Here is a 16,490-nt window from a genome sequence, read left to right as displayed (position 1 = left end):
TGTCAGAGTCTTCATTCTGAAAGCTTCTGTGTATATATATTAAATAAATTTGTATGCCTTTTCTCCTATTAACCAATCTGCCTCATGTCAGTAATTTTTCAGTGAACTTTTAGGAGACCATGAGCCTATGGCCTCCACAGTATGGTGCAGTGATCAGGGTGATCAAAGCTACTGTTCTGTTCTGGAAGCCACAGTGAAGAGAACCCAGGAAACTCATTTGCCTGCAAAGGGGACACAATTGGAAACACCGGTTATTTTATCAAGGTTTTTGACCAGTATGGGATATTTTAAAATATGAGCAAACTGCTTTGAGGAATTGAAATAGACTTTATAGAACTGATAAATGCCCCTTAAAAAGACTGGCCTTGTGCCTTGTTTATGCAGTTCCTTTAGAGGGTTCCTGAACTGTGGCCCTGAAAGCTAAACTTATATCTTGTGATATAGAAAAGAAGACTAAGATGTGACCACACCTGAACAGGTCTCTTTATGAGGATAATGACTGTCTCCAAGGATCATTTAAATTCCAAAGAAAACTACTTACAAGTTAATCCCTGTTCCCCCATCAAATCATTCTTTGCCCCTCAACAGAATACTTCTTCCCCTTCCTATAGCCTGTTTTACCAGGATGCAAGCTCCCATTCTTTCTATGACCTCAAGATGATACATAAGCTTCTATAATTCATGGGGAAGTTGGGTCTTCATTCTGAAGGTTCCTGTGTATGCATGTTAAGTAAATTTGTATGCCTTTTCTCCTATTAAAAAAATAAATAAAAAATAAGTTGCATGCCATTCTGGGGAGCATGATGAAATCTTTTTTTTCTTTTTTTGAGACAGAGTTTCGCTGTTGTTGTCCAGGCTGGAGTACAATGGCACAATCTCGGCTCACTGCAACTTCTGCCTCCTGGGTTCAAGCGATTCTTCTGTCTCGGCCTCCCGAGTAGCTGGGATTACGGGCGCCTGCCACCACGCCCAGCTACTTTTTGTATTTTTAGTAGAAATGGGGTTTCACCACGTTGGCCAGGCTGGTCTCAAACTCCTAACCTCAAGTGATCCACCTGCCTCGGCCTCCCAGAGTGCTGGGATTACAGGTGTGAGCCACCGTGCCCTGCAGAACATGATGAAATCTTATGCCATCTTACTCCATCCCACCCTGGCATGGAATCTTCCCTCTTTGTTCAGCATCCCTACACTGTCTACACTTTGGGCTCATTAGTCACTTCATAGCTCTCTCGGTTATCAGATCAGCTATGGAGGTATCTCAGTGCTTGTGTTTAAGTAATCCTTATTTTACTCAGTTGTTCTATTTTATTAGTAGTATTGTCATTCCTCTCTTGCTGTGCCTAATTTATAAGTTAAACTTTCTCATAGGTATGCACATATGAAAAAACACAGTACCGTATATATAGGGTTATTACTATCCATGGTTTCAGGCATCCACGGGGGGGGGTCTTAAAATATAGTCCCCTGCAGATAAGAGCAGACTACTGCATTTCCTTCTGAAGCAATGAGGAAACTTACTTGGAAGGCAGCTATGCTCACCACCATATCACCAATGCCAGTGCTTCAGAGGAAACTTATTTGGGTTAGGTATCATAACTTGCCCAATCTGGGAGTCTGGCAGTTTGCTAGGGGAAGCCCATATTGAGAACCGCAACACCACCCTTACTTCCCTGATAGGTGATGTAGAATCCAGACCAATGCTGCAGATTGGTAAGAGGAAGGAAGGCTAACTCCCTCTGCATGGTGGAAGGAAGCTTCTTAAGGCAGATGGATATTTGAGTTGAGCCTTGAAGAATGGGTAGGAGCCTACCTTTTCCCGTGCTGACTTAGTATACAGTGTAGTGAAGAGAAACATAGGCTCCTGGAGAGCTGTGGTTTGAATCCTAGCTCCACCATCTCCCCAGTTGAATGACTCGTGGTTAGTTGTCCTGTGATCCTCGGTTTCCTGGTGGTTTTAATTGTTCTTGTTGTTGTTGTTGAGACAGTCTCGCTCTGTCACCCAGGCTGGAGTGCAGTGGTGCGATCTCGGCTCATAGCAGCCTCCACCTCCCAGGTTCAAGTGATTCTTGTGTCTCTGCCTCTGGAGTAGCTGGGATTACATGTGTGCACCACCATGTCCAGCTAAGTTTTGTATTTTTAGTAGAGATGGGGTTTCACCATGTTGGCCAGGTTGGTCTCGAGCTCCTGGCCTCAAGTGATCCACCTGCCTCGGCCTCCCTAAGTGCTGAGATTGCAGGCATGAGCCACCGTGCCTGGCCCTCAGTTTCCTTATTTGTAAAATGAGGACAATGAAAATTATGCCTTGCAATGTTGGGCATAGTGGCTCATGCCTGTAATCCCAGCACTTTGGGAGGCCGAGGTGGGTGGATCACTTAAGGTCAGGAATTTGAGACCACTCTGGCCAACATGGCAAAACCTCATCTCTTTTTTTTTTTTTTTTTTTTTTTGAGACGGAGTCTCGCTGTGTCTCCCAGGCTGGAGTGCAGTGGCGTGATCTCGGCTCACTGCAAGCTCCGCCTCCCGGGTTCACGCCATTCTCCCGCCTCAGCCTCCCAAGTAGCTGAGACTACAGGCGCCCGCCACCACGCCCGGCTAGTTTTTTGTATTTTTAGTAGAGACGGGGTTTCACCATGTTAGCCAGGATAGTCTCGATCTCCTGACCTCGTGATCCACCCGCCTCGGCCTCCCAAAGTGCTGGGATTACAGGCTTGAGCCACCGCGCCCGGCCGGCAAAACCTCATCTCTACTAAAAATACAGAAATTAGCCGGGCATGATGGCACATGCCTGTAATCCCAGCTACTTGGGAGGCTGAGACATGAGAATCTCTTGAACCTGGGAGGTGGAGGTTGCAGTGAGATGAGATTGTGCCACTGCACTCCAACCTGGGTGACAGAGTGAGGCTCCATCTCAAAAAAAAAAAAAAAAAAATTAAGCTTTGCAAGATCATGATGAATAAATATGATTGGATATGAACGCGCCCAGCTAGGTGTCTGGCGTGTAGTGGGGGAGCTCAGTGACTGGTCAAGAATATGGACAGATGGGAATAATACCAACAGCTAGTATCTACAGAGCACTTACCATCCAAGCTCTTAACATAGACTAATTTATCAATGATCCTATTAAATATGAATAGGTACTAATTTTAGATCCATGTTTGCAGATGCGAAAATGATACTAATTTAGATCCATTTTTACTGATGACAAAATGAAGCACAGAGAGGTTAAGTAAGTATCCTGAGTTAGTAAATAACAGAGGCAGGATTGGAACCCCAGGCAGTGTGGCCCCAGAGTCCATGTGCCTAGCAGCTCGTTCTCCTGCTGAAATTGCAGCACACTGGGCTGAGACAGTCAGTGAGCAGCACCACAGAGTTAGAAGTGGAAGGAGGAAAGTGTGTCCTCGGAGGAGGCTTACTGACCCCCTGTGAAGTGGCAGTCATAAACACAAACCACCTGGCTTCCCAGACTGGAAGAGCATGACAGTCCAAATGGTATGTCAAGGGTACATGAAACCATAGGATAAACATCGTGCAGTCACTCACTCCATAAGTTTGTTTTTGTTTTTGTTTTTGTTTTTGAGACAGAGTTTCGCTCTTGTTGCCCAGGCTGGAGTGCAATGGCGCGATCTCGGCTTACTGCAACCTCCGCCTCCCAGGTTCAAGAGATTCTCCTGTCTCAGCCTCCCAAAGAGCTAGGATTACAGGCATGCACCACCACGCCTGGCTAATTTTGTATTTTTAGTGGAGATGGGGTTTCTCCATGTTGGTCAGGCTGGTCTCAAACTCCTGACCTCAGGTGATCCACCAACCTTGGCCTCCCAAAGTGCTGAGATTATAGGTGTGAGTCACTGCACCCAGCCCACTCCATAAGTTTTTATCGTGTACCATGATCTGTCTTCTGAGCCAGGAATATAGCCATAAAGAAAACCAAAAATCCCTGCCCTTATGGCATTTATGTTCTAGCGGGGAAAGAGAGACAATAAGCAGATAAATAGGTAGATATATATCAGAGGGTTATAAGTGTTATGAAGAGAGATAAAGTGGAAGGTGGAGTGAAAGATAGCAACTTGCAACGTTGCACAGAATAGTATTTGGGGAGAGCTCTCTGAGACAATGACATAGATGATATTTGAGCAAAGAGCCAAAGGAAGTAAGGGAGTGGAAGTGAAGTTGCAGAAATTCTGGGCGAAGACTATTCCAGAGAGGGGGAAGAGCAAGTGCAAAGTCCCTGAGGCCACGGTGTGCTTGGCATATTCAAGGACTAGAAAGGAGGCCAGTGCAGCTGGGGTGGAGAGCAAAGGGGAGAATGGTAGGAGATGAGGTCAGAGGGGTGTGTGGGAGGAGACAACATGTCTCCACCCATCTTCAAGATTTCTGTGTGCCATAAAAACAAGCCTGAGTAAAGAATGTAAAACAGGCATGCATTTCAAAATTGGAAGAGGAGACTTGACTGCAATGTGCTTAGGGTGCCTCCCCTGCATAAACATCCTCTTTCCCTTTCACCCACTCCCAGGACTGACTCTGCCCATCCATGGGAGCCACATGAGGGCGGAACTTGGGAAACTGTAGGTGTGACTGTGACTAGGTTTCTAAGCACAGGCTCTGGGTCTGAGCCTCTTCCTGGGGGGCTTTCTGTTGGGTAGGAGGAGCCCAGGAGATCATCATCACTTCAGGGCTCTGTGGAGGAGAATGTCACTGGCTTCCTCCCAGCTAAGATCTGTGTTTAGTCAATGAAGCCTAAAGGACTCTGGTCTGCTCCTCCTTCCATACCCTGGTGCTGTGAGGCCAGTTGGAGCCTGTGACAGGCAACTCACCACCGGGAATATTTGCTACCTCTAACTCAATTTTTTTTTTTTTTTTTTTGAGACTGATCTCACTCTGTCGCCCAGGCTGGAGTACAGTGGCATGGTCTCAGCTCACATCAACCTTCTCCTCCCCAGTTCAAGCGATTCTCCTGCCTCAGCCTCCTGAGTAGCTAGGATTACTGGCACGTGCCACCATGTCCGGCTAATTTTTGTATTTTTAGTAAAGACGGGGTTTCGCCATGCTGGCCAGGCTGGTCTCGAACTCCTGACCTCAGGTGATCCACTCGCCTCGGTCTCCCAAAGTGTTGGGATTACAGGCATGAGCCACTGTGCCTGGCCTCAGTTTGATCAATTCTCAGGCACATTGAGTTTCTGCTGAATTGTTTTTTGGCTTAGATCTGCTTTGAGCTGATTCACCATTTGGTTACTTTTTGGTAGGGCAGAGAGGGTGGATTCTGGATGGAAACTTTGCTTCAGTTCATGATTCTATGAAAAATTAACACTGGGTTCAGTCCAGAGTCCGGTCAGTCACTTCAGGATTTTCATGGTTGAAGCCCCCATCTAAGGGGAGCCTCTGGAATTTATTTTTTATTTATTTTCAATGAACTAGCCGGGCATAGAGAGAGTAGAATATGATGCCACATTCTAGCCTGCAGGGGTGGTAGGGACAGAATAAGTCTCAATGCAGGTAACAGCCATACTGACCAAGCAGAACATATGGTAAGGCAAGAATCAGTAATTAGCCCCGCCCACTTCTAGATAATGAAACTGAGGCTTAGGGGTTTTAAGGACATTGCCTTGTCGGATTTGAACTTAAATAGTCAGACTCCAGAGCATGTGTTCTTGACCACTGGGATACACTGGCTCTTTCATGGAACCTCTATGAGAAAATCTGAACAACTTGCTTTGGGGTGGCAGAAGAAGTTGTTGCAAGTTTCACTGTGTTTTCATGCCTACATACAATTTGTTCAAACATTCTGATATGTGCTAGGCACCGAGGATATGGAAACAAACCTCCCATGTCTGGGCCTTCTGGAACTCACTATTTAGCCCAACCTGGGAAGTTGGGAGGAGTAGCTGTGAGTCAAGTATTACGGAAAATCAGAAAAGGGCACAAGTAATTGCTTCCAGAGGAGGTGAAATTTGCCCCAGGCACTCAAAGGCAGCAAACCGGGACTAGGTGCCTACAATCTCTAGGCAAGCACAGCTCTTGCCCTCGGGGGCTTAAATCCCAGCGCAGTTTAACTGGTTTGTGGACCACCTACTTCAGAATTGTGCTGGTGCTTGCTAAGATGTGGATTTCTCTTTTTCCCAGAGGATCTGGGAAACACATAAAGCGGGGCTGCGTGTAGCACCCAGGTGATTCTGATGCACACTCAAATTTGCCAGGTGAGCAGGGGGAAGAAATGGGTGTGGGCAGTGGGGAACAAGATGGACAACGACTTGGGAGTCCTTAGTGGCCTGCAGGCACAGAAATTGCAGTTCAAGATCGTGAGCTCTGGGAATTGTTACTCTCCAAGGGGTAGCTCAGAGCCAGAAACACAGTAAGGTTTCATAAATATTTGTGAATACGCCGGCTGCCAAGATCGAAACGATCAGGAGCGTCAAAGGCAAAAACGAAGTCAGAGGCAGAAAAAAAAGGTGTTCCCCAGGCGATGAAAACTTTCCGGTAAGTTGTCTTGGAAAAGGCAACTCGGCGTAATAGAGGGAGTTGGGGAGGTGGCCGCTGCGGGAAAGGGCGATGAGTCCTGGGGTGCTGCAGCGGGGGAGTGGGTGGGAGGCGCCTCCTCGCTTCCTCAGGCCGGCCGAGGGATGAGGTCACCTGGCACAGCACCAGTAGCAGCTGCAGAGGACGCGCAGGCGCTGCGGCGGGAGGCAGTGTCAGGCTCGGGCCCCTGGGGAATTCCTCCCCCCCCCCCCCCCCCCCCCGCCCCGGCGCGTCCCCCCGCCCACCGGCCCCCTGGAGAAGCGTACCCGGGTCCAGCCCGCCCGAGCCTGCGCTTTGTACCGCCCACCAAAGCCCCGCCCTCCCCACAGGCCACGCCTCCTACCAGCTTCGAGGCGTCTCAGTGGTCCTTTCGTCGGCTCCGGAGCGGTCCCACCGCCTTCCCCGCCCGAGGCCACGCCCCCGTGCTCCTGCCGCGTTATTTTCCCCTGAGTCCCAAGGCGCCGAGCCTTGGCCCCGCCTACAGCCCGAGGCCCCGCCCCCGGCGCCCCGCCCCGCCCCGCCGTTTGAAGCGGCTCGGGCTGCGGCTGCCTCAGAGTCGCGCGCGGGGCGTGGGGCGGTGCTGAGGAGCCGAAGCTGTGGCCAGCTCGACGCCGGACAGTCCAGCGAGCAGCGCGGCGGGAACCGGCAGCCGGAGCAGTCCCGGAGCAAGCAGCAGCAGCAGCCGTCGCTGTTGGCGGAGCCTAGCCGAGCCGACCATGGCGTTGTCGATGCCGCTGAATGGGCTGAAGGAGGAGGACAAAGAGCCCCTCATCGAGCTCTTCGTCAAGGTGAGCGCTCGCCTCGCGGTCCCGCCTGGCCGAGCCCCCGGCGCCCTCCTGGCTGCGGGAAGAGGCGTCCCGAGGCGCCCCCGCTCGGCGCCAGTACCCGTCCCGCTGCGGGCTCCCGCGTCCCCGGCCCATTGTCTGGGGGCCGCCGGCGCCTTCCCGCCTCCGAGGGCCCGTCGAGGGGTCCGGGGTGGGGACCCGGGCGGCGGCCACCGTCTCCAACCGCGCGGGCTCTGGCGGACGCCGGACCAGCGTCCCGCGCCCGGGTGGGTCGGGAAGAGCCCGCGGGCGGGACTTGCCTGCCCCGGGGCCCCAGCGCCGGGCGCGCGCGGGTCCTGTCACCACCCCCGCCCGGGCGCGGGGCCCGGCCCCACCCGCTCCCCAGCGCTCGGCTCCGCCGTCGCCCGGAGCCCGACCTGCAGTCGGCCGCCCGATGAGCTTTCAAACGAACTTCTTTGAACGCTTTTTTGAAAAAACATTTGCTCCCCACTGATCTGAAACGGAAACTTTAATTTTCGATGCAATCTTAAACAAATTTTCTAACGAGCAGGTGCTCTTGGACCTTCGGAAAAGACCGAGATTCCTAACTTGTGTTTTTCTGTCTTGGGCATTTATTGGCTTTCTCGTTTCTCAAGCGCGGAGTGTTCTGTATGATGTAACAATTTTGGCTTCTCCCCCCGGCGTTGCTGCTTCGGGAAGGCTTGTGTGTGCCCTTTTGTTTTGAAAGAAATTGAGGGAGAGAATTCTTAACTTGCTTGGGCTTTAAAGGGTTGGTTTTCCCTTCTTGTGTCTTCAGCTTTCATGTCCTGGAACTTACTTGCTTACACATACTACCCCTCTTCCTTTCCTTTTCTCTTTAATACTTTTCATTTTAGCCAAAGAGAGTCGAAGTTATAAACATCTGGATCCAGCTCCTTTCTTCAAAACTTAAAAAAACACTTTGAGATTCTTCCAGCGACTTAAAAAGCCAGGCTCATTCAGAGCTAGGCAACATACTAGAAAGTAAATGGTCATCTAGAACTATTGGGTTCTTTTTTCCCCCCGAGTTTTTACTTTAAAGAAAGGACATTTCAGGGTGTGTTTAAGAGATGGAGAAGGGCAGGGCGCGGTGGCTCACGCCTGCAATCGCAGCACTTTCGGAGGCCGAGGTGGGAGGATTACTTGAGTTCAAAAGTTCGAGTCCAGCCTGAACAAGATGGCGAAACCCCGTCTCTACAAAAAAATACAAAAATTAGCTGGGAGCGATGTTGCTCGCCTGTACTACTCTGGAAGGCTGCGGTGGGAGAGTCGCTTGAGCCCGGGAGGTCGAGGCTGCAGTGAGCCCACGTCGCACCACTGCACTCCAGCCTTGGAGACAGAACAAGACCCTGTCTCAAGCAAAAGAGATGGAGAGAAGAAATAATCTGCAGTTACTTCTGCAGTCTTCAGTAATGATTGAAACAAAGTTTGCCTTAGGATTTTCTTTCAAATGTCAATTTTCGATTTTTTTTTTTTTTTTGGTCCAGGGAACTGAAACAGCAGACAGGTATAGAACCCCCAAAATATCAGAGTTTCGGTTACTTGGAGTGGCAGATACAGTACTTTGAGGTGCATAGAATGTAGGAAGGAACCTGAAATATAAGAAAGGAAGGAGGCTGGGCGCAGTGGCTCACGCCTGTAATCCCAGCACTTTGGGAGGCTGAGGCGGGCAGATCACGAGGTCAGGAGATTGAGACCATCCTGGCCAACATGGTGAAACCCCATCTCTACCAAAAATACAGAAATTAGCTGGGCGTGGTGGCGGGCACCTGTAGTCCCAGCTACTCGGGAGGCTGAGGCAGGAGAATTGCTTGAACCCGGGAGGCAGAGGGTGTGGTGAGCCGAGATTGTGCCACTGCACTGTAGCCTGGGCAACAGAGCAATACTCCATCTCAAAAAAAAAAAAAAAAAGAAAGGAAGGGTGGTGGGTGGAAAGCAGCATTGAGAAGGGAAACGAGTGGACCAGAGATGAGTTTAAAAATTTTTACTGAGGGCTGGGCGCAGTGGCTCACGCCTGCAATCCCAGCACTTTGGGAGGCCGAGGCTGGCGGATCGCGAGGTCAGGAGATCGAGACCATGCTGGGTAACACGGTGAAACCCCGTTTCTACTAAAAATACAAAAAATGAGCCGAGCTTGGTGGCGGGCGCCTGTAATGCCAGCTATTCGGGAGGTTGAGGCAGGAGAATGGCGTGAGCCTTGGAGGCAGAGCCTGCAGTGAGCTGAGATTGCGCCACTGCACTGCAGCCTGGGGGACACAGCGAGACTCGGTCTCAAAAAAAAAAAATTTTTTTTACTGAGGAATAAGAAGGAATTTCCATAAACTAAAAAAAAGTGCATCATGAATAATCTGTACAACATGATACTCAATGGTGAAACTTTAGAACAGTGTTAAACTTAGAATAAGATAAAGCTACTATCGGGCCGGGCGAGGTGGCTCACAGCTGTAGCATTTTGGGAGGCTGAGATGGGAAGATCACTTGAGGCCAGGAGTTTGAGACCAGCCTGGCCAACAGGGTGAAACCCTATCTCTACTAAAAATGGAAAAATTAGGCGGGCATGGTGGTGGGCCCAGCTACTCGGGAGGCTGAGGCATGAGAATTGCTGGAACCCGGAAGGCAAAGGTTGGAGTGAGCCGAGATCAAGCCACTGCACTCCAGCCTGGGTGACAGAGAGAGACTTAGTCTCAAAAAAAAAAAAAAAGATAAAGCTATTATCAGTTACGGCTCTATTCAGCATTCTATTGGAGGAGCTAATCAAAGAAGACAAGAAAAATGAAGTATCTGAATTAGGAAGAGATCAGTGCTTAATGCCCTGCTTACTATTAATTTCATCTTTCAGTGAGAATAGCAGAGGGGCGTGGTGCAGTTTTCCAAACTTGAGTCACTTGCATACCCTTTCTGTTTTTCATATTTGTGTTGTGAACCACTGAAAATCATCCTTCCTACCACTAGTTGTAAGCCTTTCTCATTGGGCTTGCTGGCAGAGAATCAGGGTTCAAGTCACAGTTTTTTACTCCTTTGTTGGGTTACCCTAGGTAGTTTGTTTTCACTTTTTAAGCCTTATTTACTTCATTTGTGAAATGTTTTCTGCTACCCAGTGATTCAACATAGCAGAACTTTGCACTGATATAGATAGGTTTGTTTGTTTGTTTGTTTTTGAGATGGTGTCTCTGTTTCCCTGGCTGGAGTGCAGTGGCGCGACCTCGGCTCACTGCACCCTCTGCCTCCCGGGTCAAGTGATTCTTCTGCCTTAGCCTCCCGAGGAGCTGGGACTACAGGCATGCACCACCACGCCTGGTTGATTTTTGTATTTTTAGTAGAGACCGGGTTTCACCATATTGGCCAGGCTGGTCTCAAACTCCTGACCTTCAGTGATGTGCCCGCCTTGGCCTCCCAAAGTGCTGGGATTACAGGCTTGAGCCTCTGTGCTTGGCCCCTAGACCAGTTTGTTCGAAAGGGAAAAAAAGGACAGGTAAAATGTGGTAAACGGCATTCTTGTTCTCTTCTCAAAACCTATGTGTGGGAAATGCAAATGGGGGAAATACCCTTGTAAATATAGTTATTTTGAAAGCAGTGGGCCGGGTGTGGTGGCTCACTCCTGTAATCCCAGCCATTTGAGAGGCAGAGGCGGGTGGATCACTTGAGGTTGAAACCAGCCTGGCCAACATGGCAAAACCCTATTTCTACTAAAAATACAAAAATTAGCCACACACAGTGGCACATGGCTGTAATCCCAGCTATTAGAGAGACTGAGGCAGGAGAACTGCTTGAACCCTGGAGGTGGTGGTTGCAGTGAGCCGAGATGGTGCCACTGCACTCCAGCCTGGGCGACAGAGTGAGACTCCATCTCAAAAAAAAAAAAAAAAAAAAAAAAAAAGAAGTAGTGAGTGTGCAGAGGCTGTGGTTGTCCAGAGTGGTATGCTGAACAGTGTTAACCTGCCAAGAGGTATCTGAGTTTGTAGAAGAAAACTTTACAGTTGAAGCACATAGCATGTATAGAAATTAGAAATTTGGTGGTGGTACTAGGGGGAAGGCCAAGGGATGTAACGGGGCTTTGAGCCTACCTGTTTAGCACTGAGCTTTACATTTAAGAGTGAGAGATGAACACCTTCTCAAATAGTGTGACTGAACTCACAGCTACATTATCTTCCCTGTGAGAAGTTTTTGGAGTTGTCCACCCATGAGCCCATTAACTGTCATCTATATAACAGCAGGATGGTTTTTTTGGTTTGTTTTTGTTTTGTTTTAATCTCAACATCTAGAGGATAGATAGGATGCCCTCCCAAAAGTAAAAAAGGCAGCTGGACTGTGATGGCTCACTCCTGTAATCCTAGCACTTTAGGAGGCCAAGGAGGATGAATCTCTTGAGTGCAGGAATTCTAGACCAGCCTGGGCAACATGGTGAAACCCTGTCTGTACAAAAACTGTTTAAAAGATTGTCAGGCACAGTGGCTCATGCCTGTCACCCCAGTACTTTGGAAAGCTGAGGCAGGCAGATCTCTTGGGCTCAGGAGTTTGAGACCAGCCTGGGCAACCTGGGCACCCTGTCTCTACAAAAAATACAAAAAATTGGCTGGGTGTGGTGATACATGCCTGTGGTCCCAGCTGAGGTGGGAGGATTTCTTTAGCCTGGGAAGTAGAGGTTGCTGTGAGCCGTGATCATGCCACTGCACTCCAGCTTGGGTGAGACCCTGTCTCTAAACAAGTAAATAAGTAAGTAACTAAGCTGGGCCTGGTGGCCCATGACCGTAGGTAGCCCTAGCCCTAGAGGCTGAGGGTGGGAGGATTGCTTGAGCCCAGGAATTCAAAGCTGCAGTGAGCTTGTGATCATGTGCCTGCACTCCAATCTGGGTGACAGAGCAAGACCCTATCTCAGGGAGAAAAAAAAAAAAGGCTTACAGTGGCAGTCATCCTCAACAGTGGAGATGCTCTCTGCTCCACCCAGAGGAGCCTGGTAGGTATATATATTTCCAGCTGGGAACCAGCAACAGATACGGTTTATTTCTTTTTTCTTTTTTTTTTGAGACAGAGTCTCGCTCTGTCGCCCAGGCTGGAGTGCAGTGGCGCGATCTCAGCTCACTGCAAGCTCCGCCTCCCAGGTCCACGCCATTCTCCTGCCTCAGCCTCCCCAGTAGCTGTGACTACAGGCGCCTGCCACCATACCTGGCTAATTTTTTTGTATTTTTTCAGTAGAGACGGGGTTTCACCATGTTAGCCAGGATGTTCTTGTTCTCCTGAACTCGTGATCTGCCTGCCTCGGCCTCCCAAAGTGCTGGGATTACAGGCGTGAGCCACTGCATCCGGCCCAGATACGGTATATTTCTGACCTTTTAGCAAGGGCATAAGGTCCCTTATAATCTGACTACTGCCTGGGTTGGTTGGTCGGTCTTTCTTTCTTTCTTTCCTTCCTTCCTTCCTTCCTTCCTTCCTTCCTTCCTTCCTTCCTTCCTTCCTTCCTTCCTTCCTTCCTTCCTTCCTTCCTTCCTTCCTTCTTTCCTTCCTTCTTTCCTTCCTTCCTCCTTCCTTCCTTCCTTCCTTCTTTCCTTCTTTCCTTCTTTCTTTCCTTCTCTCTCTCTCTCTCTCTCTGTCTCTCTCTCTTTCTCTCTTTCTCTCTTTCTCTCTCTCTTTCTTGACAGAGTTTCGCTCTTGTTGCCTCTCAGCCTCCTGAGTGGGACTATAGGCGTGCGCCACCATGCCTGGCTAATTTTGTATTTTTAGCAGAGACGGGGTTTCTCCATGTCGGTCAGCCTTGTCTCGAACTCCTGACCTCAGGTGATCTGCCCGCCTTGGCCTCCCAAAGTGCTAGGATTGCTGGCATGAGCCATCGCATCAGGCCTACTGCCTGGGTTTCTAATCCAATATGTCCAGTTACTAATTGTGTATCTGAGGATACATTACTTAAACCTCTCTGTGCCACATCTGCACAGTTGGGATATTAGTAGAACATTCCTATGGGTTAAATTAATATATGTAGTATGCAACAATCTTAGAACAATGTCTAGTACACAGTGAGCAAATAAATGCTAGTTGTGTTTAATTTTTGTATGAATATATATTTATATGCAGATCTCCCCTACTAGATAGACAGTAAATTCTTTGGGGATGGGGTGTGCATATGATTCAGAGTGCCTGCAACTTAAGAGGATGCCAAATGTTTGAAATGAGATTGCTCCCTTCTTTCAGAGAATTCTGTTTTCGAGCATTTTGTTGTCAATATATGTCTCTACCATGCTTTGGAATTAGAAACCACTTACTGAGATCCCGATGGTTGCAGTGTCAGAACATGGTTCTTCATCCTGTTTTCTCTAGCCTCCAATCTCCAAACCCAATGTAATTTTATCTACTCACGTCTTTTTTTATCCATTATTTAATACTTCCAGTTTTTTTTTGTTTTGTTTTGTTTTGTTTTTTTTGAGATGGAGTCTCACACTGTTACCTGGGCTGGAGTGCAGTGGCACAATCTTGCCTCACTGCAACCTCTGCCTCCTGAGTTCAAGCGATTCTCCTGCCGCAGACTCCCGAGTAGCTGGGATTGCAGGCGCCTGCCACCATGGCCAGCTAATTTCTTGTATTTTTGGTAGAGATGGGGAGCTAATTTGTACTTTTAGTAGAGACAGGGTTTCACTATGTTGGCCAGGCTGGTCTTGAACTCCTGACCTAGTGATCCGCCTTCTTCGGCCTCCCAAAGTGCTGGGATTACAGGCATGAGCCACCGCACCAGTCTTTTATATATTTACTAGTGTTTCTTGTTGGCTATGTCCAGAATTTGGGGAACCAAGATTTTTGTTTGGGTAAAACTAAATATCAACTTTTGAACCACAAGTGAGGGTAGTAGAGACGGGGTTTCTCCATCCAGCCTGGCCAACATGGTGAAACCCCATCTCTACTAAAAATACAAAAATTAGCCAGGCGTGGTGGCGGCTGCCTGTAATCCCAGCTACTCGGGAGGCTGAGGCAGGAGAATCGCTTGAACCCGGGAGGCAGAGGTTGCAGTGAGCCGAGATCGTGCCATTGCACTCCAGCCTGAGGGACAAGAGCAAGACTCTGTCTCAAAAACAACCAAACCAGAAAACAGAAATTAATCCCTTTGCAGAGTTCAGTTTTATGGGCTGGAATTTTATGGGCTGGAATAAACTTGTTGCCATGCCACTGTGAATTGGGACGGCAAGTAGTCACCAAGCTGCTGGGATTGGGGTGGTGGCTGTAAAAAGTTAATCTGGTGCAGAGTGGCATAACACATAAGAGTCTGTTTCTTTTGAGATATTTGGCAGAGGTTCCTAATGTGCATGGACTCTGGAGCCAGACTGCTTGACTTGAATCTGGCTTCTAGTGTGTCAGGCAAGTTTTTAAGCTCTCAGTGCTTCAGTTTCCTAACTTCTAATATCAGGATAATAATAATAATAATAACAGTTTTATATGGTTACTGAGGAGATTAAAACTGTTAATCTGTGCATATTAGTTAGGGTAGTTTAAGTTGCTGTAATAAGTTATCTCCCCACAAACAATGGTTCAAATAAGATGGAAATTTATTTCTTACCCTTCAGTCCAGGAGAATGTCTTCGATGTTAGGGTGGCTTTCCTCCTCACAGTCATTAAGGGACCCGGGCTCTTTCTAGCTTATTTGTCCACTAACGCCCAGAGCATTGTCCTCTTCTGAGTTGTCGAAGTTGGTGGCTGACAAGTACTGTCTGCTGCCAGTGGGGGGTGGAAAATATGGAGGAAGCACATCTTGAGGGCTGCAGCTCAGAAGTTCTACCTGTTACTTCTGGTCACATTCTACTGGAGAGAACTTAGTCACATAGCTTCATCTGTAAGAGAGGCTGGCAAGTGTGGTTTAACCGTATACCATCCTATGTAAAGCTTTAGGAAGAGTGCTTGACACAGAGTAAAACACCTTTTGTCATCGATAATAGTATATTATTTTTAAATGTAGGCTCTGTTAGTAGGATCAGGGGGTTCTGTAAATCCTTGAAATTACAGTAAAAATTATAATGTGAGGCTTTTTTTCTGGAAATTCCTAAACCAAGGCTAAGAACCACTGTTTTAAAAGAAGTAAATAGTGGAATCCTTAGTATCAAGAATACTTTGTATAAGCAAGGTATAAAAGAAGGGCTTGGCCTAGATCACTAAGGTCTCTTCTAGTTATTATTAACTATGACTTAAAGAATGTACCGGCATGAACTAAGTGCTAATACTGAGTTAAGTACTATGGAAGATGTAAGAAATTATTAAACAGTTAATTTCTTACTGTTTACAAATTTTATTGGAAAGAAAACAACACAAGATGGTCCATGCTTAAAGAGTCAAGTGTGGCTCACATTAAGTTGGGCTAGGAGATATGGGGAAAGATGGAAGGAGGCTTAAACTTGACCTTGAAAAAAGGAGGTGAATAGGTGGGTTTGGAATAGCCAAGAATGGGAATGTGAGTTTTGACATCATTTGGAAACTCCTCATGCAGGAAACAATTGGTAGATTGATACGTAAGAAGGAACCAGGAGTGATTCAGATCCGTAGTGCCAGGGAGACAGGTTATTTAAAAGTTGAAGAAGAGACTTTTAAAACCTAACTTGGGTTTTTGTTAATGTATACATTGTCCTAGCCTTTTTCATTCTCCCCATACTTTCCTATTTTTTTGGATTGCTGTGTATCCAATAACTTTTCAGTGGCACTTGGAAAGGTGCAAATGGATTGTACAGATGGACTGTTTGACAGTTTAAAGTGGGAATTCTTTATATTTTGTTTCAAGGGCAGGCTTCAGACCTCCCCCCATCTTTGTTTTTTCAAACAGAAAAAATGAAATAAATTTTCTATAGGAAACAATGCTGAAGACTTTGTTCTAGTAATTAACAAAAACTAACTCAATATTCAGACAACATTACCTTGAATCTAAATTTGCCATTCATTTGAGGTTTCTGGGGGCGGGGGGTGAATTCAGGAGACAGAAATGAATGTAAAGTATGAAGTTAATGAAAACCTATTATTGTAACTTTTTGCCTGAGCTGTTCCTGAAGACCTAACAATGCTGCTTTTGGCAAAGGCCAAAGTTGATGATTTTGGTTTAATGTAAAAACCTGTGAGAAAGGAGCCTAGAATGGGGAAAACGCAGGAGGCTTTGAGCCTAGGAGACCGAGCACATGAAAAGCTTAACACAGTATGAATAATGATAGGAAAGAGGCA

General features: G+C 47.7%; 1 protein-coding gene and 1 long non-coding RNA gene across 3 annotated transcripts in view; one reads left to right on the top strand and one right to left on the bottom strand.

The window, feature by feature from the left end:
• Positions 1 to 977: 977 nt before the first annotated feature.
• LOC135966913 (uncharacterized) lies at positions 978 to 6,924 on the bottom strand. The gene is made up of 2 exons (XR_010580634.1): positions 6,854 to 6,924; positions 978 to 6,665 (listed from the first exon to the last, which is right to left on the bottom strand). It is a non-coding gene; the product is annotated as an uncharacterized lncRNA (long non-coding RNA).
• A 141-nt stretch (positions 6,925 to 7,065) lies between these two features.
• CLIC4 (chloride intracellular channel 4) overlaps positions 7,066 to 16,490 on the top strand; it is a 98,145-nt gene continuing 88,720 nt past the window's right edge. For both annotated transcript variants that reach the window (XM_005544411.3, XM_005544412.4), the window contains exon 1: positions 7,066 to 7,298. In XM_005544411.3, the coding sequence (XP_005544468.1) occupies positions 7,227 to 7,298 (72 nt within the window). In that variant the 5' untranslated portion in view covers positions 7,066 to 7,226. The remainder of the gene's footprint in view (positions 7,299 to 16,490) is intronic.

Source organism: Macaca fascicularis, chromosome 1 (assembly GCF_037993035.2).
Source record: "Macaca fascicularis isolate 582-1 chromosome 1, T2T-MFA8v1.1".
Taxonomy (NCBI): Eukaryota; Metazoa; Chordata; class Mammalia; order Primates; family Cercopithecidae; genus Macaca; species Macaca fascicularis.
The sequence above is the reverse complement of the archived record's forward strand: the minus strand, read 5'-3'. Positions and strand labels throughout refer to the sequence as shown.